Source organism: Myotis myotis, unplaced genomic scaffold, assembly GCF_014108235.1.
Source record: "Myotis myotis isolate mMyoMyo1 unplaced genomic scaffold, mMyoMyo1.p scaffold_m19_p_1, whole genome shotgun sequence".
NCBI lineage: Eukaryota > Metazoa > Chordata > Mammalia > Chiroptera > Vespertilionidae > Myotis > Myotis myotis.
Window position 1 is genome coordinate 129,077,601 of NW_023416313.1, and position 22,716 is coordinate 129,100,316.

The 22,716-nt window shown below is 38.4% G+C and overlaps 1 protein-coding gene across 2 annotated transcripts in view; it reads left to right on the forward strand.

Annotated features, from left to right (window-relative positions):
* RAB18 (RAB18, member RAS oncogene family) overlaps positions 1-21,717 on the forward strand; it is a 37,172-nt gene extending 15,455 nt beyond the window's left edge. Inside the window, exons 4-7 of one of the 2 annotated variants that reach the window (XM_036352052.1) lie at positions 14,577-14,649; positions 17,873-17,991; positions 18,066-18,132; positions 19,768-21,717. In XM_036352052.1, coding sequence (XP_036207945.1) covers positions 14,577-14,649; positions 17,873-17,991; positions 18,066-18,132; positions 19,768-19,943 — 435 coding nt within the window. In that variant the 3' untranslated portion in view covers positions 19,944-21,717. The remainder of the gene's footprint in view (positions 1-14,576; positions 14,650-17,872; positions 17,992-18,065; positions 18,133-19,767) is intronic. The other variant, XM_036352062.1, reaches the window with a different exon arrangement.
* The last annotated feature ends 999 nt before the right edge of the window (positions 21,718-22,716 follow it).

Sequence of the window (22,716 nt, forward strand, 5' to 3'; positions counted from 1 at the left end):
TTGGGAAATATGTTGATTAAAGATAAGCAATAAATAGTTATAATTGGGTAATTAGGTAGAGGATTATTTTACTTAAAATTTTAAAGTATATAGTCCCTTCTGAATATCAAAAAACAGAACAAAATATTTAAAAAATCATCTTGCCTGTCAGAATTATTGTTATTGAATGTATTTCTTTAAAGTTCTGAAAAGGCAGTTTAGACTGAACTAACACAACATAAAGGCAGTTACTGGGGTGAAGGGGAATGGAGTCATAATTTTTCATGTTTGTTAGTATAAATATTTATAAAATTTGAATTTGCCAACTTTGGGTTTGTTTGTTATGTCTGCATCTTTCTTTTATCTTTTTTCTTTCTTTTTACCTGAAGATATGTTTTGTTGATCTAGAGATATGGGAAGGGGGGGGGAGAGAGAGAGAGAGAGAGAGAGAGAGAGAGAGAGAGAGAGAGAGGTTGATGTATGAGAGAAATATCAATCAGTTGCCACCAGTAGTCGCCCCTACCGGGGACCAAATCTGCCACCTAGGTATGTGTCCTGACCAGGAGTCAAACTGGCAACCTTTCAGGATGATGCTCCAACCAACTGAGCCACACTGGCCAGGGCTGGGTTTATTTTTTCATACTAATGCCCAGTCTTTACGTACTGGCTCTTTTTTTCATTTGCCTGTGCACCAAACTATTCTGATCACATTGCTTTGCTGAAAAACCTTCTTCATGGTATTGCTGAATCCTTTATTTTTTAAAAATTTTTACTGAATTTATTGGATGACATTGATTAATAATGTTATGTAGGTTTCAGATGTACAATTCTATACATCTGTATATTGTATAGTGTGTTCCCCACCCAAAATCAAGCCTCTTTCCATCACCATTTATCCCCCTTTTACCTTCTTCTATCTCCTCTCCCCCCACCCCCCTTTTTCCTCTGGTAATCACCATATTATTGTCTGTGTCTATGAGTTTTTCTTTTTTCTTAATCTTTTCATCTTTTTGACTGGGCCCCCACCACAAACAGCCTCCCCATGTGACAGCTGTCAGAGTGTTCTCTGTATCTATGAGTTTGTTTCTATTTTGTTTGCTAGTTTATTTTGTTCATTAGATTCCATATGTAAGTGAAATCATATGGTATTTGTCTTTCTCTAAGTGGCTTATTTCACTTAGCATAATACTCTTCAGGTCCTTTCATGCTGTCACAAAAGGTAAGACTTCCTTCTTTTTTATGACTGAGTAGTATTCCATTTCTGTAAATGTCCCCTGCTTTTTTTTTCACTCATCTACTGATGGGCTGCTTCCAAGTCTTAGCTATCTATATATATAAAAGGCTAAGTTGACTCGCGCATGTGCGATACATATAAAGCTCTGAGTGGCGCCAATTGCACGCGTGTCATTGTCGATCGTGAATTTGGTTGACCCTTCTATTATAGAGATAGGGTGAATAATGATATTAAAATATTTCTTCTAGTTAATTTCCTTTCAATGTGCATGAATTCATGCACCAGGACACTAGTTGTAAATAACGCTACAATGAACACAGAGGTGCATATACTCTTTTGAATTAGTGTTTCAGGTTTCTTTGGATATATTCCCAGAAGTGGAATCCCTGGCTCTTAAGGCAGTTCCATTTTTAACTCTTTGAGGAAACTTCACACTGTTTTCTACTGTGGCTATACCGATCTGCATTCACACCAACAGGGAATGTAGGTTCCCTTTTCTCCACATTGTTGCCAACAGTTGTTTAATGATTTATTGATGATAGCCATTCTGACAGGTGTGAGGTGATATGTCTTTGTCATTTTAATTTGCATTTCTCTGATGATTAGTGATGTTGAGTACCTTTTCACGTGTCTGTTGACCATCTGTATGTCTTTTTTGGAGAAAGGTCTATTCAAGTCTTTTACCCATTTAAAAAATTGTATTGTTCATTTTTTTGGTGGTGGTGTATAAGTTCTCCCATTCATTAAGTTGCCTTTTCACTTTGTTGATGGTTTTTTTTTTTGCTGTACAAAAACATTTCAGTTTGATATAGTTTCTTTTTTTACATTTTTATTTTGTTTCCCTTGCCCAAGGAAATATATCAGAAAAAAATATTACTAAGAAAAATGTCTGAGACTTTACTGCCTATGTTTTCTGTTAGGATTTTTATAGATTTGAGTCTTACATTTAAGTCCTTAATCCATTTTGAGTTTATTCTTGTGTATGGTGTATGAAGGTGGTCTAACATTTTTTGCATGTTATCTGTCTATCTTTCTTTTTTTAAAAATCTTTATTTTTGAAAGTATTACATACCCTTCCCCCCATCCTTGTTGACCCCTTCCAGCCGACCCTTGCCCCCCGTCCAATTTTCTTAACACCATTTATTAAATAGACATCTTTATTCTACTTTACATTCTTGTCTCCTTTATCAAATGTTAATTAACCATAAGGAGTGGGTTTATTTCTAGGCTCTCTATTCTGTTCCATTGATCTATATTTTATGCCAGTCCCATGCTGTTTTGATTAGGGCTTTGTGGTTTAGTTTGATGTGAGGTAGCATGATTTTTCCAACATTGTTCTTCTTTTTCAAGATTACTGTTATTCAGGGTCTTTTGTGGTTCCATGTAAATATTTTTGTATATTTGTTTTAGTTCTGTGAAATATGCCATTGGTATCTTGATAGAATTGTGTTGAATCTATAGATTGCTTTAGTTAGCATGGACTTTTTTTCCCCTCAGTCCTCACCTGAGGATATTTTTCCATTGATTTTTAGGGAGAGTGGAAGAGAGACGGAAAGATGGAGAGAAATATTGATGTGAGTGAAACACATCAATTGGTTGCCTCCTGCCCACGCCCTGACCAGGGCCCGGACCAGGGAGGAGCCTGCAGCTGAGGTCGGTGCCCTTGACTGGAATCGAACCCAGGACTCTTCAGTCCACAGGCTGACGCTTTGTCCACTAAGCCAAGTCATCCAGGGCAACATGGACATTTTAATGATGTTAATTCTTCCGATCCATGAACATGGTATATACTTTCACTTATTTGTATCTTATTTAGATGCTTTTTTCAGTGTTTTATAATTTTTTGAGTACAGGTCTTTTAACACCCTTCATTAAATTTATTTCTAGGTGTGTTTTATTATGCAATTGTAAATGGAGTTTTTTTCTTAGTTTTCCTTTCTGTTAGTTTATAATTGGTGCATAAAAATGCAACTGATTTCTAAATATTTATTTTGTATCCTGCTAGTTTACTGAATTCATGTGTCAGCCTAGTTTTTTTTTTTTTTTTTTTTTTGGTAGGGTCTTTAGGCTTCTCTATATACAGTATCATGTCATTTGCAAATAATGACAATTTTACTCCTTTTCCATTTGGATGTCTTCTATTCCTTCTTGTTTGATTGCCAGTACTATCCTATATAATAAAGAGGGAATATGCAAATTGACTGTCACTCTGCCACAAAGATGGCTGCATCCACAGCTGAGGCCAAGTTCCCATAATGAGCCTTAAGGAGCAATCAGCAGGGACCTGAGACTGCGTGCCCCCTCCCTTCGTGGGGCTTGACAGGGGACCTCAGGCCATGCCCCCCGCCCCGGCACCGGACCAGGGGACCTGAGTCCGCGCCCCCCCCCACCCAGCGGGACTTGACAGGGGACCTCAAGGTGCGACCCCACCCTGGTGCTGGGCCGGGGGACTTCAGGCCGTGCCCCCCACCCCAGTGCCAGGCCTGGGGACCTCAGGCCACGCCCCCTGCCCAGCGGTGCTTGATGGGGGACCTCGGGCCACCGCCCCCCCACCCTGGTGCCAGGCCAGGGGACCTGAGGCTGCACCCCCGACCCGGCGGGGTTTGACAAGGGTGGGACTGGCCGGGTCTGGATCTAACCCAATGGGGGCGTGGGGAGGCTGGGTCTAGGTCTCGCACAATTTTGAGGCACACGTGGGTGGGTGGGGACTTGACTCTGGGTCCCGTGGTGCACCCCAGACTCTGACAGGATGAAGATTTTCATGTACATTTTATTAATTTTCTTTCATCTCTCACACTGCTATTATAGAGAAACGCCAAATAGCAATATTAAAATATTTCCTCTAATTAATCCCCTTTTAATGTGCACAAATTTTGTGCACCAGGCCACTAGTCCTATATAATAAAATTCTAATATGCAAATCAACCGAACGGCAGAATGCCCGGTCACTATGACACGCACTGACCACCAGGAGGCAGATGCTTAATGCAGGAGCTGCCCCCTGGTGGTCAGTGTGCTCCCACAGGGGGAGTGCTGCTTAGCCAAAAGCTGGGCTTATGGCTGGCGAGCTCAGCAGTGGTGGTGGAAGCCTTTCCTGCCTCCACTGAAGGTGGGTGGTAAGGAGCAAGGGGTCCCGGACTGTGAGAGGGTGCAGACCGGTCTGAGGGACACCCCCACCCCCAGTGCATGAATGTTGTGCACCAGGCCTCTAGTGTTGCATAAGAATGATGAAAGCAGACATCCCTATCTTGTTCTTGATCTTAAGGGAAACACTTTAGTTTTTCCCATTGCATATGATGTTGTCTGTGTGTTTGTCATATATGGCCTTTATTATGTTGAGGTTTGTTCCTTCTATTCACACTTTGCTGGGAGTTTCTATCATAAATGGGTGCTGGATTTTATAAACTGCTTTTTCTTTATCTATTGATATGATCATGTGATTTTTATCTTTCATTTTGTTTATGTGGTATGTCATGTTTAGTGATTTGCAGCTAATGTACCAATCTTGCATCCTCAGAATAAATCACATTTGATCATGGTGTATGATATTTTTAATTTATTGCTGGATAGTGTGCTAATATTTTTTAGAGGATTTTAGCATCTATGTTCATCAGAGAATTGGCCTATAATTTTCTTTTTTTGTATTGTCTCTATCTGGATTTGGAATCAGGATAATGCTGGCCTTATAAACTAAGTTTGTGGGTCTGCCGTTCTCTTGAATTTTTCTGGAATCCTATCTAATAAAGAAGGAATATGCTAATTGACCCTCACTCCATCACAAAGATGGTGGCACCCACAGCCAATAAGGAGGGAATATGCTGATTGCCCCGCCATCAAAGATGGCAGTGCCCACAGTCAATAAGGAGGGGATATGCTAATTAACTGCCACGCCTTCACAATCTGGCCGCCCCCTTGTGGTCAAAGATGGCTGCCTCCATGTGGTCAAAAGATGGCCGCAACAAGATGGCCAGCAGGGGAGGGCAGTTGGGGGTGACCAGGCCAGCAGGGGAGGGCAGTTGGAGGGAGACCAGGTCAGCAGGGGAGGGCAGTTGGGGTGACCAGGCCTGCACGGGAGGCTAGTTAGAGGTGACTAGGCTGGCAGGGGTGGGAAGTTAGGGGCGACCGGGCCAGCAGGGGAGGGCAGTTGGAGGGAGATCAGGCCTGTAGGGGAGGGCAGTTGGAGCAACTAGGCTGGCAGGGGAGGACAGTTGGGGGTGATTTGGCCAGTAGGGGAGCAGTTAGGCATCGATCAGGCTGGCAGAGGAGTGGTTAGGGAGTGATCAGGCTGGTAGGCAGAATCAGTTAGGGGCAATCAGGCAGGCAGGCAGGCGAGCAGTTGGGAGCCAGCAGTCCCAAATTGTGAGAGGAATGTTCGACTGCCAGTTTAAACCGGCAGTTGGACATCCCCCAAGGGGTCCCAGATTGGAAGGGTGCATTCTGGTCTGAGGGACATTCCCCCCCCCTCCCCACCCCCCAGTGCACGAATTTTTGTGCACCGGGCCTCTAGTAGTTTGATAAAGCAATGTGTTGGTTCTTTTTTGAATGTTTGGTAAAATTCATCTGTGAAGCCATCTAGTCCAGGACTTTTGTTTGTTGGAAATTTTTTGATTGCTGCTTCAATTTCACTAGCTGTAATCTGTCTATTCAGATTCTCTGATTATCATGATACAGTTTGGAAGACTGTATGTTTCTAGGAATTTATCCATTTTGTCCAGATTGTCCAATTTGATGGCATATACTTGTTTGTAATATTTTTTTTTATAAATTTCTATGGTGTCAGTTACTTCTCTTTCATTTCTGACTTTGTGTTCTCTTTTTTTAAAAATTTTGATTTCAGAGAGGAAGGGACAGGGAGAGAGATAGAAACATCAATGATGAGAGAACATCGTGATTGGCTGCCTCCTGCACGCCCCCTACTGGGGATCGAGCCTGCAACCCAGGCCTGTGCCCTAACCAGAAATTCAACCCTGACCTTCTGGTTTATAGGTCAACACTCAACCACTGAGCCACACCAGCCAGGCCTTTCTCCTTTTTTCTTGATGAGTCTACTTAAGAGTTTATCAACCTTGTTTATCTTTTCAAAGGAACAGCTCTTGGTTTCATTGATCTTTAGATTTTTTTTTAGACTCTATTTTGTTTATTTCTGCTCTGATTTTTATTATTCTCTTCTACTCACTTTGGGCTTTGTTTGTTGTTCTTTTTTCAGTACCTTTAAGTGTAATGTTAGATTGTTTATTTGAAATTATTCTGTTTCTTGTTTTCTGTAATGCTATGAATTTCCTTCTTAGGACTATGTTTGTTGTATCCCATAAATTTTTGGGTTGTTGTGTTCTTATTTTCATTTGTTTCAAGGCATGTTTTGATTTATTCCTTGATCTCATTTATTACCCAGTTATTGCTTAGTAACATGCTATGTGGTCTCCAAATGTTTGTGTGTTTTTTAGTTTTTTTTTCTTGTTATTGATTTCTAATCTCATACCATTTAGTCAGAGAAAATGCTTGATATAGTTTTAGTCTTCCTAAATTTATTGAGACTTGTATTATGTCTTGACATATCATCTATCCTTGAAAATATTCCATGGCACTTGAAAAGAATGTATATTCTGCTGCTTTGAGATAAAATGCTCTGAAGTTATCAATTAAATCCATCTGGTGTAATGTGCCATTTGAGGTGGCTGTTTCCTTGTTGATTTTCTGTCTGGAAGATCTATCCATTGATGTCAGTGGGGTGTTAAAATCCCCTACTATGACTGTATTATTGTTGATCTCTCCCTTTATGTCCATCAAGATTTGCTTTATGTATTTGGGGGTTCTGTGTTGGGTTCATAAATGTTACAAGGTTTATATCCTCTTGTTTGATTGCTCCGTTTATCATCATGTAGAGTCATTTTTTGTCTCTTGTTATAGCCTTTAAAGTTAGTATTGCTGTAAGTATTGCTAGCCCACCTATTTTTTAATTCCATTTGCATGAAATTTTTTCCCCATTCCTTTACTTTCTGTCTATGTGTATCTTTTGTTCTGAGGTGGGTCTCTTATAGAAGGCATATATATGGGCCTTATATTCTTATCTATTCAGCTACTCTGTCTTTTGACTGGAGCATTTAAGCCATTTATGTTTAAAATGATTATTGACAGGTACATATTTATTGCCATTTTATCTTTATAACAGTGTTCCTGTGTTTTTGTTGTTTTCTTTTTGTTTTTCCTCCTTCTTAAACAAGACCCTTTAACATTTCTTGTAATACTGGTGTGGTGGTAATCAACTCCTTTAGCTTTTCTATTATGGGAAACTCTTTATTTCTCCTTCAGTTTTAAATGATAGTATTGCTAGGTAAAGAAGTCTTGGTTGTAGGTCCTTGCTTTTCATCACTTTGAATATTTCATGGCAATCCCTTCTGGCCTGAAATGTTTTCAGTTGAGAAATTTGCTGACAGTCTTAATGGAGCTACCTCATAGGTAATAACTGTCTTTTTCTTGCTGCTTTTAACATTCTCTTTTTGTCTTTACCTTTTGGCATTTTAATTATGAAGTGTCTTGGTGTGTGCCTCTTTGAGTTCATCTTGTTTGGGACTCTCTGTGCTTCCTGGACTTGTTTGTCTTTTTCCTTCACCAGGTTAGGAAAGTTTTCAGCCATTATTTTTTAAAATAAGTTCTCAATCCCTTTCTCTGTCATTCTTCTGGTACCCATATGATGCATATGTAGTTACCCTTCATGTTGTACCAGAGGTTCCTTCAAGTATCCTCATTTCGAATAGGTAGCTTTTATTGTCAGAAACACCAGAGACATAGAAGCATCGAACAGACCATCTAACCTCAGAGGGAAGGCGGGGGAGGGAGGGTAAGAGATCAACCGCAGGATTTGTATGCATGCATATAAGCATAACCCATGGACACAGACAGTAGGGGGGTGAGGGAATGTGCCGGGGGGGGGGGGGTGGGAGTAGCCGGGGAGAGGTCAATGGGGGGAAAAAGGAGACACATGTAATACTTTAAACAATAAAGAATTTTAAAAAAAGAAACACCAAAGATGTTTATTGTCTATGTCTGTCTTCCTATCTCTCCCTTGCTCCTATTTACCTACCTACTTACCTATCTATTCATGTCTATCTCTATTTAAATGTGATTGCTAATAGATATTACATATGGGAGTTATAGAAATGTAGTATTTTGCATATCTAATTTCTCCATGTACTTATTTGTAATATATTGTAAATAATGTTAGAAGTGGTCAACAATCACCAAATTAAGACATCAACATTGTGGTTAAATTTTAAGTGCTATCTGGGCATCAACTACAGATTGAAACTACTGTAAGTATTAATGGATTTTATGATCTCATCTTCCTGGCATTCTTTGAATGACACACTATTCCTAAGAAACATTCTATCCCAAATATCAAATAACTGTGTAAGTGTGGCTAATTCCTATTGATTTTTTTCTAACATACAATAATTTACATGATTGGTGGCCTATTTGCCCCTTCCCCTAAAATATATTTAATGTCAATCAGAACAGTAATGCCTACAGAAAACAATTTGAAAAATGTTGAATTAGAGGGTAGTAAAAATATATTTAACAGTTTAAGAATGCTGGCTGCTTTCTTTACTAAAGTAGGATCCTTATTTTTCATGTGCTTTTAATAGTTGATTTGTCACCTCTTTCTGCCCCTGCTACTATTTTGTGAAAGGCACAGATCAGAGTAGGATCTGAGGGTTGATGGTTTCCACGAGATCTTTCATATAAGAGGCTTTTTGTTTGTTTTTAATTTACTCACTAGTTCCTCTCTAATAAATAAGTTGACAGGTATTATTGAAGTGACATCTTTATCATAGGCATATAAGTAGTTTTTAAAGAACAGTTTCCCCCTGACTGTTAGGATAATATAGGCTCATTCTAAAAAGGATAATTGAAGCAATAAAAAATAGAGAAGAAAATTAATCTTTAACCAATTTCTACATTTTAGCTAACATCTTTTAAACTACCTAGGCATGCACATACTGTTACACATATTGTATGCAATTTTCCAAAAGAAAGGATTATATCTTTTTTTTTCTTTTTCCTCCATGTTTTTGTCTCTCCCCCAACCGCCACTACCTCCCCCCACCCCCTGGGCAACACATACACTTTACATTCTGTACATTTTTCTCTGTCAGTGAATATAGAGGTACATCAGTTCAGGTGTCTACCCGTATTCCATCTTATGGCTATACCTTAATTTAGTCAACCCTAGTGAAAGATATTTACATTGTTATTAATTTTTCATTAATTGCAGTGTAATATGCAATGATCTAATGAGCATCCTAATTTATACATCCGTGTGTCCTTGTCCAGTTACTTTAGGATGTATACCTAGAAATAGAATTATTGACTTAAGAGAATGTGAAGACTTAACATTGGTACATATGAAACAGGTTTTCTGTACTATATATTAACTTTTTTTTTCATTTTTGCCTGAGTAATTTTTCTCTTATACTTGCATTTCTTTTGATTAGTGAATTTTTAATCTCATACTTATTGATTATATCTTAAATGAATTTTCGTTTTATATACTTTGCCCATTTTATATTAGCATTCATCTTTTTCATGATTAAGTCTTTATATATTAAAAATACTAGCTTTTGTCAAATGCTGATTTTTTCCACTGTCATTTGTCTTTAAAACTTATTTAAGATGAATATATGTTAATGTTCTTGTATGTGTGTGTAATACTAACTCTATAACAAATATAAGATTTGTTTTTTTTCTAGTCTGTTATTTACCTTCAGGTCTTGTTTAGGGTGAGAATGTGTGTCTAGGGAGTGGAGGGGGTCAGGGGAGAGCTGTTGTTGCCATACCAAAGTTTTAGTATATATGTGGTCAGATCAGTTATTTTCTCATGGCAACTGGATGCTATGTCATATTTAGGAAGACCTTCTCACTCAGTATTAGAAATATATGAATCTGTAGCTTCCTCCAATTCCTTTATGCTTTTATTTGTATAATTAGTTTCTCTCCCATTTGGAAGCTCCTTCTAGGATCAAATAGAGTAATCAAACATAGCCCTGCCCCCACTGCCTCCTGAAAATGCTGTGTATGTATTATGACCTACTCTATGGTTATTTTTCTCTATATTCTTTCTTCACTTCTGTATCTCACATTCTGTTATTTAGCCTTTCTAGATACTTTCTAGCTTCTTTATACATCTCATCTTTAATAATCTCTTCTCTCATCTTCCATCAGAAAATAAAATCATAGGATCAAGATAATAAGCCCTGCTGTGATTCTCTTACAAAGATGTCATTCACACTTACTGCCTTTTTTTTTTATCTTTAAATTCTTTATTAGTTAAGGAATTACAAATGTGTCCTCATTCCCCCTTACTGCATATTTTTGTTTTGAAAACAAACACAAGCAAAAATTTTCTATTTACACATACAAATTTTATAGTTGTTATAAATCCTGATCCAATACTATGGCACAGGGTTTTTTGCTCAAATTATCATATCTACATAAACATTTTAAAAATATGTATATTTATTGATTTCAGAGAGGAAGGGAGAGGGAGAGAGAGATGGAAACATCAATGATGAGAGAATCAGTGATCAGCTGCCTCCGGCACACCCCCTACTGTCCTGCAACCTGGGCATGTACCCTTTACCCGAATTGACCCTGGGACCCTTTAGTCCGCACGCAGGCTGACGCTCTATCTACTGAGCCAAACTAGCTAGGGCTATATAAATATTTTTTACGGTGAATAAAAAATGTTAAGACTCAAACATCTGACCTAATTAAATGTTCACATTTAAAGTGTCAAAATCATGTGTAATATTTTAGCACTAAAATATTTTTTGCTACAGTCTTTATTTTTAAAACATTGGACTTCATGCAAATTTTACAGGAATTGAAGTTCTGATTTTTATATTGTGTGTTATTAAGGCAGTTACTGAAGTTGATCTCAGTGAAGACCAAAGGGAACAAAATTAATATTCAAATGGTTTTCTCCTAGTTCTAGAAATTAATTATTAAATTGTGGATATTTTCACTATGCAAGTAGAATGACTTTTTTCCTGTTATAACAAAAAGTCTTTGGACAAAAATATTTCATGCTTGGTCCTTGCCCTGATCTATATCACATTGTCAATATTATAAACTGTGTTGGATAGTAAATCCACTTCACTTTATGCAGCTTTTAATTCAATATTGTTTTGAGAGTAAACATGCAAATTGAATAATTTTAAATATCAGAGGCAGGTTTTATAAGAAACTTTGAAGCAAGGAGAACTTCTGTAAAGAGAAATTATTTTTTCATCATAAATTTATTTCTTTAGAAAGTTTAATTTTTTTTTTAAATCCTCACTTGAGGATATGTTTTTATTGATTTTAGAGAGAGAGAAAGGGAGAGGGAGAAACAGAGAAACATTAATGTGAGAAATATCGGTTGCCTCCTGTACTGACCCACAATCTGAGTATGTGCCCTAACTGGGAATCAAACCTTTCACCTTTTGGGTTATGGGATGACACTCCAACCAACTGAGCCACATGGCCAGAGCTAGAAAGTTTAATACTTTTTTTACTTTAACATTGCAGGGGTCGGGCTGGGGGCAGTTTCTATAGTGGTGAGAATCTGGAAGCCAAGGACATTCTACATTTATGTAAATTGATCTGTGGCAGAGCAATGAATGTGCAGAGTGGCTTACATCAAAGTTATTTTCCTAAGTTTCTCTTCTAGGCTATAAATTACCTCAAACCACACTTTACCTTATTTTTATTTTCTTAAAGCATTGTCTACTGTGGCGAGGGAAAGAAACTTGTTACTGCTGGAGCCTGTCACTGCTGGTTTAAAATTTTTCTCCAACCTTCTAAACCTCTTGGAGGTTATTAGCATGTTTTATATGTAAAGGAGCTAGCTTTTGTTTGCTCCATGGCTAAATTCAAATTTACAACCATGGGGATGGTAGCTAAGTTGACATTTGATATACAGCTTTCCTTTTTTTCAGGATACTTTACGTTAACAGTCTATAAACTCTTTTGTTTTTTAATTATATTTTTCAATTAGTTTACATTAATTACCTTATATAATAAAAGCCTAATATGCTAAGTGTTCGGTCATCTGGTCATCTGTTCAACTAATCAAAGTGTAATATGCTAATGATATGCTAAGGCCACTCAACTGCTCACTATGACGTGCAATGACCACCAGGGTGTAGACGCCCCGAGTAGTAGGTTAGCTTGCTGCTGGGGTCTGGCTGAACAGGACTGAGCGAGACGGGCCAGACACGCCTTGGAGCCCTCCCGCAGTGCCTCCTCGGCCCTGATCATGCACCGGTGGAGTCCCTCGGCCTGGCCTGCACCCTCTCACAATCTGGGACCCCTCGGGGGATGTCGGAGAGCCGGTTTCAGCCCGATCCCGCAGGTCAGGCCGAAGAACCCCACTGGTGCACAGACCCTACATGCTCTATTCTATATATATAAAAGCCTAAGCGACTGAACGACTGGTCAGCCGGTCGCTATGACACACACTGACCACCAGGGGGCAGACACTCAACTCGGGAGTTGCCCCCTGGTGGTCGGTGTGCTTCCACAGTGGGAGTGCTGTTCAGCTGACCGACGGGCGCTAGACGCAGGGCTCACGGCTGGCCACTGCATTCCAGAGACCGCAGCGGAGTGGCAGTGAGCCTACTGAGCAGCGGCGGCATCAGGCACAGCGGGGCCGGGATGAGCAGGAGGGGCAGGCGGCGTTGGACTGCCGGTTTTAGCCCAATCCCTGGAGGCTATGCCAAGGGACCCCACTGGTGCATGAATCTGTGCACCGGGCCTCTAGTTATTTTATATTAGTTTCAGGTGTACATTATTGTAGTTAGACAGTCATAAACTTTATATAGTGTTCCACACTGTTTTCTAGTACCTACCTGACACCATACATAGCTATTACAATATTATTGATTATATTCCCAATGCTGTACCTTACATCCCCGTGACAGTTTTGTGACTACCAATTTGTACTTTTTGATCCTTTAACCTTCTTCACACAGTCCCCCAACCCTTGTCTTCTCTGGTATAAACTTTTCCATAAAAGGGTGAATAGTAAATATTTAATTCAATTCTAAAGTGGGCCATATGGCAGTACATGAGTAAATGGGCCTGGCTATGTTCCAATAAAACTTTAATAAAACCTTATATAATAAAATACATGGTGAGCTGAGGCAGCAAATTGCCAACTGCTGCTTTGCATAATCTTAGATACCTTGAAGCCACAGTCCAAGGATAGTAGAAAGAAGGTAGAAGGAACCATCCTGGAAGTAGAGACTTGTTAGTTTTTTCATTTTGTTTTCCCCCAACAGAAGTTGAGCAGCTATCCAATGGCAGGACTTTCTCTAGGCACTGGCGTTAACCTAGTGCTTAAGCAGATGAGGTTCCTTCCTCATGAAATCTTAATTTTCTGCTAGTGTACAGTTTATGTTTATTACACCCAGCATGAGTCAGAGATAAGGAGTGGTTCGGTTTTATGCATTTTCCTAAAAGAAGATATACTGGTAAAGAAGACACTTTAAAAAGTCCAACCTAAAAGTTGCTTACCTAAAATAAGACACCCCTGTAATTCTCTTTAAATCAGTGGTTCTCAACCTTGATTTTATGTTAGAATCACCTGGGAAGATCTTAAAAACTTCCCTCAGTCCCTAGACTAGACCAATCAAGTTAGAATGTTTGTAGGTTGGAACCTGTTATCCAGGAAATTTCATTGTGCAGCCAGAGTTGAGAATCATAGCTTTCAATGAAATAGGTTTTGTGTCTAATAAAAATCTGAAATCCAAAGTGTAGAACACCTTTACTTAGGTGCATTTTTGAGAGATGAGTCAGCATTTAATTTTACTAGTATTTAATACTAGAGGCCCGGTGCACAAATTGGTGCATGGGTGGGGTCCCTCGGACTGGCCGGTGATTGGGCCGATGGGGGCCAGCCAGCCAGGGGGAGGGACCGCAGGAGGTTGGCCAGCCATGGGAGGTTGGCTGTGGGAGTGCACTGACCACCCGGCCATCCGGGAGGAGGGACTGTGGGAAGTTGGCTGGCTGAGGGAGCTTGGTTGTGGGAGCACACTGACCACCAGGGGGCAGCTTGCATTGAGCATCTGCCCCCTGGTGGTCAGTGCATGTCATAGCTACCAGCCAGTCTTCTGGTCTTCTGGTCATCTGGTCGTAACTGTTGCTTAGGCTTTTATATCTATAGATAACACTTGTCATTAAGAGAACTCATTTAAATTTCAAATTTTAAATCAACTTGTGCATTGATATTTTTAATAATGCTGTTTACTTTTTACTCTTAGTGTTTTGAATGTCTGTTATTTTATACTTTTTTAATTTAATAGTAATTTATTGTCACTTTTAGGATACTGCTGGTCAAGAGAGGTTCAGAACATTAACTCCCAGCTATTATAGAGGTGCACAGGGTGTTATATTAGGTAAGTTTTTACTTTAATATACTATTTTTAAAATGTTGTTTATTATAGTAATTTCTGATTTTCCTTATCTGTGAACATCAATATGTTTTTATTTTTCTTTAGGGCTACTTTTGTGTAACTTGACATTGTACTAACTTCATTTAATATTAATAAATATTGAAATGGTTATTGGTGAGGTGCTCCCTGTGTCTCCACCCATTGCCCCTATTTTTATTTCAGAGAAGAAGGGAGAGGGAGAGAGAGACAGAAACATCAATGATGAGAGAGAATCATTGATCGGTTGCCTCCTGCACACTCTCCCTATTGGGGATCGAGCCCGCAACCTGGGCATGTGCCCTTGCCTGGGATCTAACGTGGGACCCTTCAGACCACAGGCTGTTATCCACTGAGCCAAACTGGCTAGGACGGGGGTGATTCTGGGATAAGAATTTTCAGAGCTCTCCATGGGAGGATGAAGTTTTGTGGAAAGTTTTATTTCTGTGGAATTAAACCCCCGTGTTTCCAAGGTCTCATCTCGTTTCATCTTGCCATGGTAAAAGTCCAATCTTATCTTCAGCAATGCTAGGATTAAAGCCAATACCCAGAATCTCCATTCTATATTTGCAAGTCCAGTCCAGCATCCGGCTAGTTTAGCTTGTGTTCCCAGCTGCAGTTCATTGCATGTGGGGTTCACATGGCTATGGGCCATGTGGCTTCTAGGGCCACATGGCTAGGGAGGGAACATGGGTGAATGGAAGGAAGCAGGAGCAAAGCCAGAGGCACAAGAAAGAGAGATAATTATTTGTTTTCGGATTATGTATTCCCAAATTTTTGTGGGCTTGCATTGGCTCCTCCCCTCTGGCCAATTATTTTTGTTCCCAGGTTAGGCTGACAGACAAGCACCTTCCCTACATCACCCTGACGTAGGGAGGGTGCTTGCCTGTATCTTCCCCTTTGTTGGACCCCTTCCCATGGTGATCTGTGGGGAATGGTGGTTTCCTGGGAAGTGTTAAGTTGCAGCCTTCTGGTGAAGCTGCCCAGATGACTATGCTCATAATGTCTGGCCTTCCCTTTGCTCCTTTCCTGTTACTAATATCAGCTAATTACAGTGGTAACAGAACTTTCAAAATTTATTTTCAACCCTTTGTCTAGCAATTAAAAAATAAAGATCAGACTAATTTATTAGACTTAAAAGTACGTTACTAAGGAAATAATTGAGGATTAATCCACATATAGTTGGTCTCAGAGTATTACCAAAAACTGATCTTCAGTTAGTGGCATTTTATTAGTCATTAAAAAAATAGCACAAAGCCCTTAACACTATTGATTTATAATCACACAAAATTTAAAAACCAAATGTGGATTCTCATTGTAACTTATTGAAAAGTGCTTGTCCTTTATTTTTTGTTCTTACATTCTTTTATTATATATATGCAGATATATATTATGTATAATACTTAGTTCTATCAAATAACCATACTAAGGAGTTCTATTGGTAATGTTCCCCAAAGTAGATTTAGGTAAAATAAATCTTTGTGCATTTCATGTACTATCAAAACTTGAGACTTAACTGATTTCACTTTTAAGGCCATACACACAATACAAAATATACACAAATTGGGTTAAAGTAATAAAAGTGGGCTGAAAGAAACCACAGGATTCAGAACAACTAAACTGTATTTTGCTTGCAGTAGAACCACAGATGTGGGTATCACATAGCTCTTTTATTATAGTATGCGAGGGGCTTTTGGAATCTATGGTGACTGCATGGCTGGTGGGCTAGCAGCTGATGTGTCCTGCTGGAAGCTTTGCCAAGGGCTCATTTCTTCTTCACCTTGCCTTTCCTGGATTCTTGTTTCAGTTTTTAATTAGCCAGGGTGACCTTGATTGTATCTTCAGTCGATGTGGTATAGTGCAGTTCCACAGGGAGAAAGCAGAGTTCCTTGATGATATTTGTGTTTTTGATGGTCAAGGCTTCCTTCACTGTCTTCCTTTTTAGCTGTTCAGTGGCCAACGAGCTGGAGGCAGTTGCAGAACCATAGCCAAATGTTTTTTTGTTTTTTTTTTCATATATATTTTATTTTATTATTTATTTATTTATTTATTTATTTTTAATATATTTTATTGATTTTCTACAGAGAGGAAGGGAGAGAGATAGAGAGCCAGAAACATCGATGAGAGAGAAACATCAATCAGCTGCCTCCTGCACATCTCCCACTGGGGATGTGCCCGCAACCAAGGTACATGCCCTTGACTGGAATCGAACCCGCGACCCTTCAGTCCGCAGGCTGACGCCCTGTCCACTGAGCCAAACCGGTTTCGGCTAGCCAAATGTTTTATACTTGGTATCCACGATCTTCCCCTTTCCATCCACTTGAATCTATAATTTCATTACATTACTACATGCTGGAGCCCCCACAGATCCTCCAACATTTTTAGATGTCTTGTCAAGAAACTCCACATTTCTGGGATTTTCATCTTGATCAGTGACATTCCTGTGATAGAGCTGGCCAGAGCTGACAGATGCTCTCCTGGGCTGGGAGGCTTGGAGGCCAGGCTCTGGAGCAGCAGAGCCTACACCTCACACCTCAGATGCTGCTCTATCTTACAGGCTTGCATTAAAAGTGTTTTTAATGCTCCTGGGAAATGGTTTAAAATGAATATTGACCAGTTGTAGGGAGAATTCTTTCAAATTGTGACTTGTGAGGCTTTGGTTTTACTTCTATTTGACAGTGAGTCTTACTGTTTTGGTTTTAGCACCTCCTAAGTTTAGAAAATACTGTAAATTAATAAAGCTCTTTACTTACTATAATGCAGATAATGTGAAAGTGATAACAGAGGAAGACAGTCAGGATCCCATGTACTAATTTTACTTGGGTTTTCAAATTCTGGTCTTTGTAAGAAACAAATCAACAGGGTCATAGATGTTTAAATTCATGTAAAATTTTTGGTATTTTGCCACAGATTTGAACCAAAACACTTGGTTTTTATACAGATTTCATTTTCTTATTATGAATGGGGGCAGCAGTTGTTTTGCTTCAATTAATTTTCAGTTATCACACAGGATATAACTTAATTCTTCTTAACAGTGTATGTTAATAAAATTGAATACTGATTGTTAAGCATCAAAGACTTAAAAAACAGATTTTCCTATTGGTAATGTTAGTTTTAATTTTCATATCAAAAATATGATATCATTGCTCTTATTTTTAAATTCTTATTTACTAATGACTCTTTATTTCAGTTTATGATGTCACACGAAGAGACACCTTTGTTAAACTGGATAATTGGTTAAATGAATTGGAAACATACTGCACAAGAAATGACATAGTAAACATGCTAGTTGGAAATAAAATCGATAAGGTAAGAAGTTAGACACTTGGCATTTTTTCTCTGTGTCTTGGTAGCTTTTTAAAATCTTTGCATCCATCTTTTAGGAAAATCGTGAAGTTGATAGAAACGAAGGCCTGAAATTTGCACGAAAGCATTCCATGTTATTTATAGGTAGGTGTGTGAATATTTATCATTTCATTGTTAATGAGCAATTTAAAAATGGAATTTCTGTTAAATTTTTCTCAATGAATTATAAATGATACTAGAGGCCTGATGCACAAAATCTGTGCAAGAGTAGGCCTTCCTTCCCCCGGCTGCCGGCACCAGCTTCCCTCTGGCTCCCCGGACCCGGGCTTCCCTCCGGCTGCCGGGCTTCCCATGCAGCCCTAGCTTCATCTGGAAGATCACCCGGTCTAATTAGCATATTATGCTTTTATTATTATAGATAGAGGTATTTAGTTCATAGTTGTCTCATGCTATAGCATCTAACTATAGAATCAGATTCTTTATTTTTCCTTCTGTAATAAAAAATAGGATCTCATTATATGAAGTCATACAGAACACAATCAAATTATTCCTCTCAGGATGTTATGCCATTCAATAAAGCCACGCTCCCAGTGCTAAAGTTGTACCTTGCTGGTTCATGTGCTGGCAACAGTGGCACCACCTGGAAGCTTGCTAGAAATGCTTCATCTCAAGCTATAACCAGATTTTCTGAATTAGAATCTGCAGTTTAATAAAATCTTCATGTGATTTGCATGCAGATTAATATTTCAGAAGCATGGTAGAGCAGGGTTTGGCAAACTACAGTTGGGGCCAAATTTGGCCCCATCATTTGTATTGGAATACAGCCACCTTCAGTTACCTACATATTGTCTACGGTTGCTTTTGGATTCATGGTAGAGTTCAGTTACAATAGAAACCATACAGCCTACAAAGCCTAAAATATTTACTATCTGGCCCTTTACAAAAAAAGTTTGCCGACCCCCTCACCTAGAAAAGTGGACCGCCTATATCAGAAGCACCTGCAGAGCTTTTCAAAATTATAGGTCCCTGGGCCGTATTATGGGTTTGAAAGAAGGCCTAGAAGGCGATATATAAAAAACATCCTAGTTAATTCTAATTCGAAGCCAGCTTTAGGAATTACCAATTTAGTCCATAGTGTTAGAATTGACTAGTAATCAATAAATTAATATGCGAACACATCATATATAGGTAGAAGCAGGGTGCTGTAAGTGGAAGGTATAGGGAGTTTTAGAAAGGAACTGGGAAGCAGAAGCAAGAGGCTAGTTATTCTCTTATAATACAATAGCCCAGATCAGCGGTTCTCAACCTGTGGGTCGCGACCCCTTTGGGGGTCGAACGACCCTTTCACAGGAGTTGCCTAAATACATCCTGCATATCAGATATTTACATTACGATTCATAACAGTAGCAAAATTACAGTTATGAAGTAGCAACGAAAATAATTTTATGTTTGAGGGTCACCACAACATGAGGAACTGTATTAAAGGGTCGTGGTATTAGGAAGGTTGAGAACCACTGGCCCAGATGAATGAAGCTGGTGGCTTTGACTGTAGCTTTTGGCAGGTGGTGGAAAGTTAGCTAATCTGGGAGATGCGTTAATGGTAAAGCTGACAGGCACTGAGACTTTGAGGAAATTCACTAATACTAAACCTGTGGGGGGAAATTGTTGATTTGGGTCTTTACATATTGTAGGCTGATATATATGCCATAATAGTTTCCCATAAAAGCATAGGCCTGTGATCAGAAGGAATATACTATGACATTTTCCCTTGAATTTCAGAGGCAAGTGCAAAAACCTGTGATGGTGTACAGTGTGCCTTTGAAGAACTTGTTGAAAAGATCATTCAGACGCCTGGACTGTGGGAAAGTGAGAACCAGAATAAAGGAGTCAAACTGTCACACAGGGAAGAAGGCCATGGAGGAGGAGCCTGTGGAGGTTATTGTTCTGTGTTATAAACTCTGGGAAATGCCATATTTGATCAGATAGTGACATCTTTCTGTATATAAACTCTTTAACTGCTATTTTAGGGACCTTGCAGTTTGCACATATTTGTTTTGTATCATGGCATAAGTATTTACAAGAAATCTCACTCATTGGCTTTCCCAGGTAAAATGTTATGGTAAGCATGCACAGTTTGCAGTTTACAGTTTTTATGTAACATAAAATTGGTGTACCTTTTATAAGTACACTTGATTTTATGATTTACATTTATCATGTGATTTTTAAAAATCCACCTATCTAATATATGTGAGAACAAGGTCTACTTTTGGTCTTTTTTTTTTTGCTTAAATACTCCTATCAATTACTGAATTAATTGATATGTAGAACTCCTAGAACTGCTGAGAGATTACAGGTATCCAACCTGGTGAGTTTCTTCAAGAATAACAAAAAGCATGATTCCACAGCTTTCCCTAGGATGTCTGCTGACAGATTCTCTTGTGGTATTAAGCAAAATTCTTTTTATAGAATACAGTCCAGGCCAATTTATAATTAAATTTCTGTTCTGATGATGCTTCTAAAATAGCATTGATATGTTAAAGAAGTTTGATCTTTTTAATTTACTTCAATGAGTAGCTCAGTTGCTTAACTGGAGTTTTAATTCTGTGATATGTACATTGGATTCATGACCCTTAATGCAGCATTTTTAGTGGGTGTTTGGCAGAATGGCAATAAGGTTTTCCCCATTTTGGTTTCGGAAAGACACGAATAGAGTGTTTTTGTGGCTCATGTTGTACTTACACTTTGAAACCAACACCTTTTTCTATAAATGTTGATGGTGTTCGTCCAGGTACCTCCATTGTAGCTGTGTAATGTTTATGAATAGCTGTATCTAATGACTTCCATAAATGGCATGTTAATATTCAAAAACCTATGTCTGTATTTTGAGGGTTGGGATAAAAAACACTAAATGACAATTTGAGAAAGACATATTGCTTCCAGATTTTGATGTGTGTGGGGAAATAGTGTTGCAATGAAAATCTTGGTAATTTATTGTAACATGTAGTCAATATTTTATTAAAACCAACTTGTACAGACTAATAAATCTTTCCCACAATATTCAGTTTTCTAACCTCTAGCTATTGTACATTGTATGGTTTTTTTTTAACTCATGTTATTTAATTCACATTGACCTCTGCTGTTTAAGCCCCCAAATAAGTAATGTGTCTTTTCAGATAAGTCAGTCACTCTAATACCCTTCACAGTAAGATTCTGATACTAATTTCTGGGCATTTTGTTCTCTGTATGCAGTTGCAAAGGATAAGCACTTTTGTGGGTCATCTTTGCAATATATGTGATAATGGATTTACCTGAAGTTGGGTTCTTTCTGAAATGTCCACCTCCACATGAAACCTTACATTCTACTTTATTCACACTTGTTAGACCTCATTACATGTGATTAAAAGTTGTGTACAGTATATATGTTTTTACCAAGTATAAAACATTTACTACTTTAATTTGAAAAAAGGTAGCCAACACATGTACTTAGGATTTCTTTGTTACATTGAAACTGTAGATTTCTATATTCATGTACTGTCTGTATTGATAAGGCATTTCTGTTTATTGTTTTTTGCTCTTTGGGCTATATAATAATCTTTCTGTACATTGTATTATTGCCTTGAATTGGTCAGAATTTGGATACATTAATCACTTAACTTTTAAAAACTAATTTTGTTTGATTTATATTGTAATCTTTTATAGTTTTTGAATAAATATAGCCTGCTTTCCCTAGATGAATTTGTTCAGGAAGTATTATCCATTTCCTGATTACTCTCATCAACTGAAGAACCTCTGAATATAGTGTTATTCAAGTTCTATTGTATTCTGTGGCTTTCCCTTTACTATTTTGTTGCAAGCTTATTGTTTCATAGTGGAGTTTTTCTAAGTGAAGTAGTTGTAATATCTAAAATTAGCCACTGAAAGGAATTTGTTAATTTTTATTTTCCAAGCATTTGAAGTAGTTTTAAAGTGCTTTATGCAGATGGTGCAAATTAGAACAATTAGGATATAGTGTTTGAGTTCTCAGAATACAGAAATAGACTTAAACAAACATATACTCAATTACTCTTAAGATGGAGTAATAGCATTTATTGAAAGTTTCCTTTGTGTGAAGTGCTGTTCTAAGTGCTGAATTATCTCAAGAAACCTCACAGCAACCTTAAGAGATTGGTTGGTACTCCATTTTAAAGATGAGGATAATGAAACCACAATTTTGTTAGGTAACCTCCCAAAGATCACATAGCTAATCAGTGATGGAGTTGGATTCCAGTTAAGGCATCTTCACTGCTGAGTCCATGTTCTTGACCACTGCTCCCTTTGCTGTGACTAGTTTCAGCAGGGTTGAAAGAGTTTTCCTATTTCTTATTGTTATTTTTTACATATAATAGAAATATTTCAGATTTTTGGGTTATAGACTAAATCCCATTGATGTAAACCAGCCATGTACAAGTCATTTAACCAAAATGTTAAGGTAGTGGAGTAGGTTGTGTCTCAGTTATTTTATCTTCTCAGGGTGAAATGAAAATCTCTGACTTAGAATAGTACAATGTCAGGGGATTTATGGCACCTTAACTTCCTATTTGTAACTGGATTTGAGAAAAATCCAGGAACAGTCTTGTTCAAAATCAAATTTTGGGGGTGGGTGGGGAGAGGTATTTTCACTTCAAATACTTAATTGTCATCTAAATTCACACTTGGTGTTGATTTTCTAATTGAGTGCACTGAAATTGG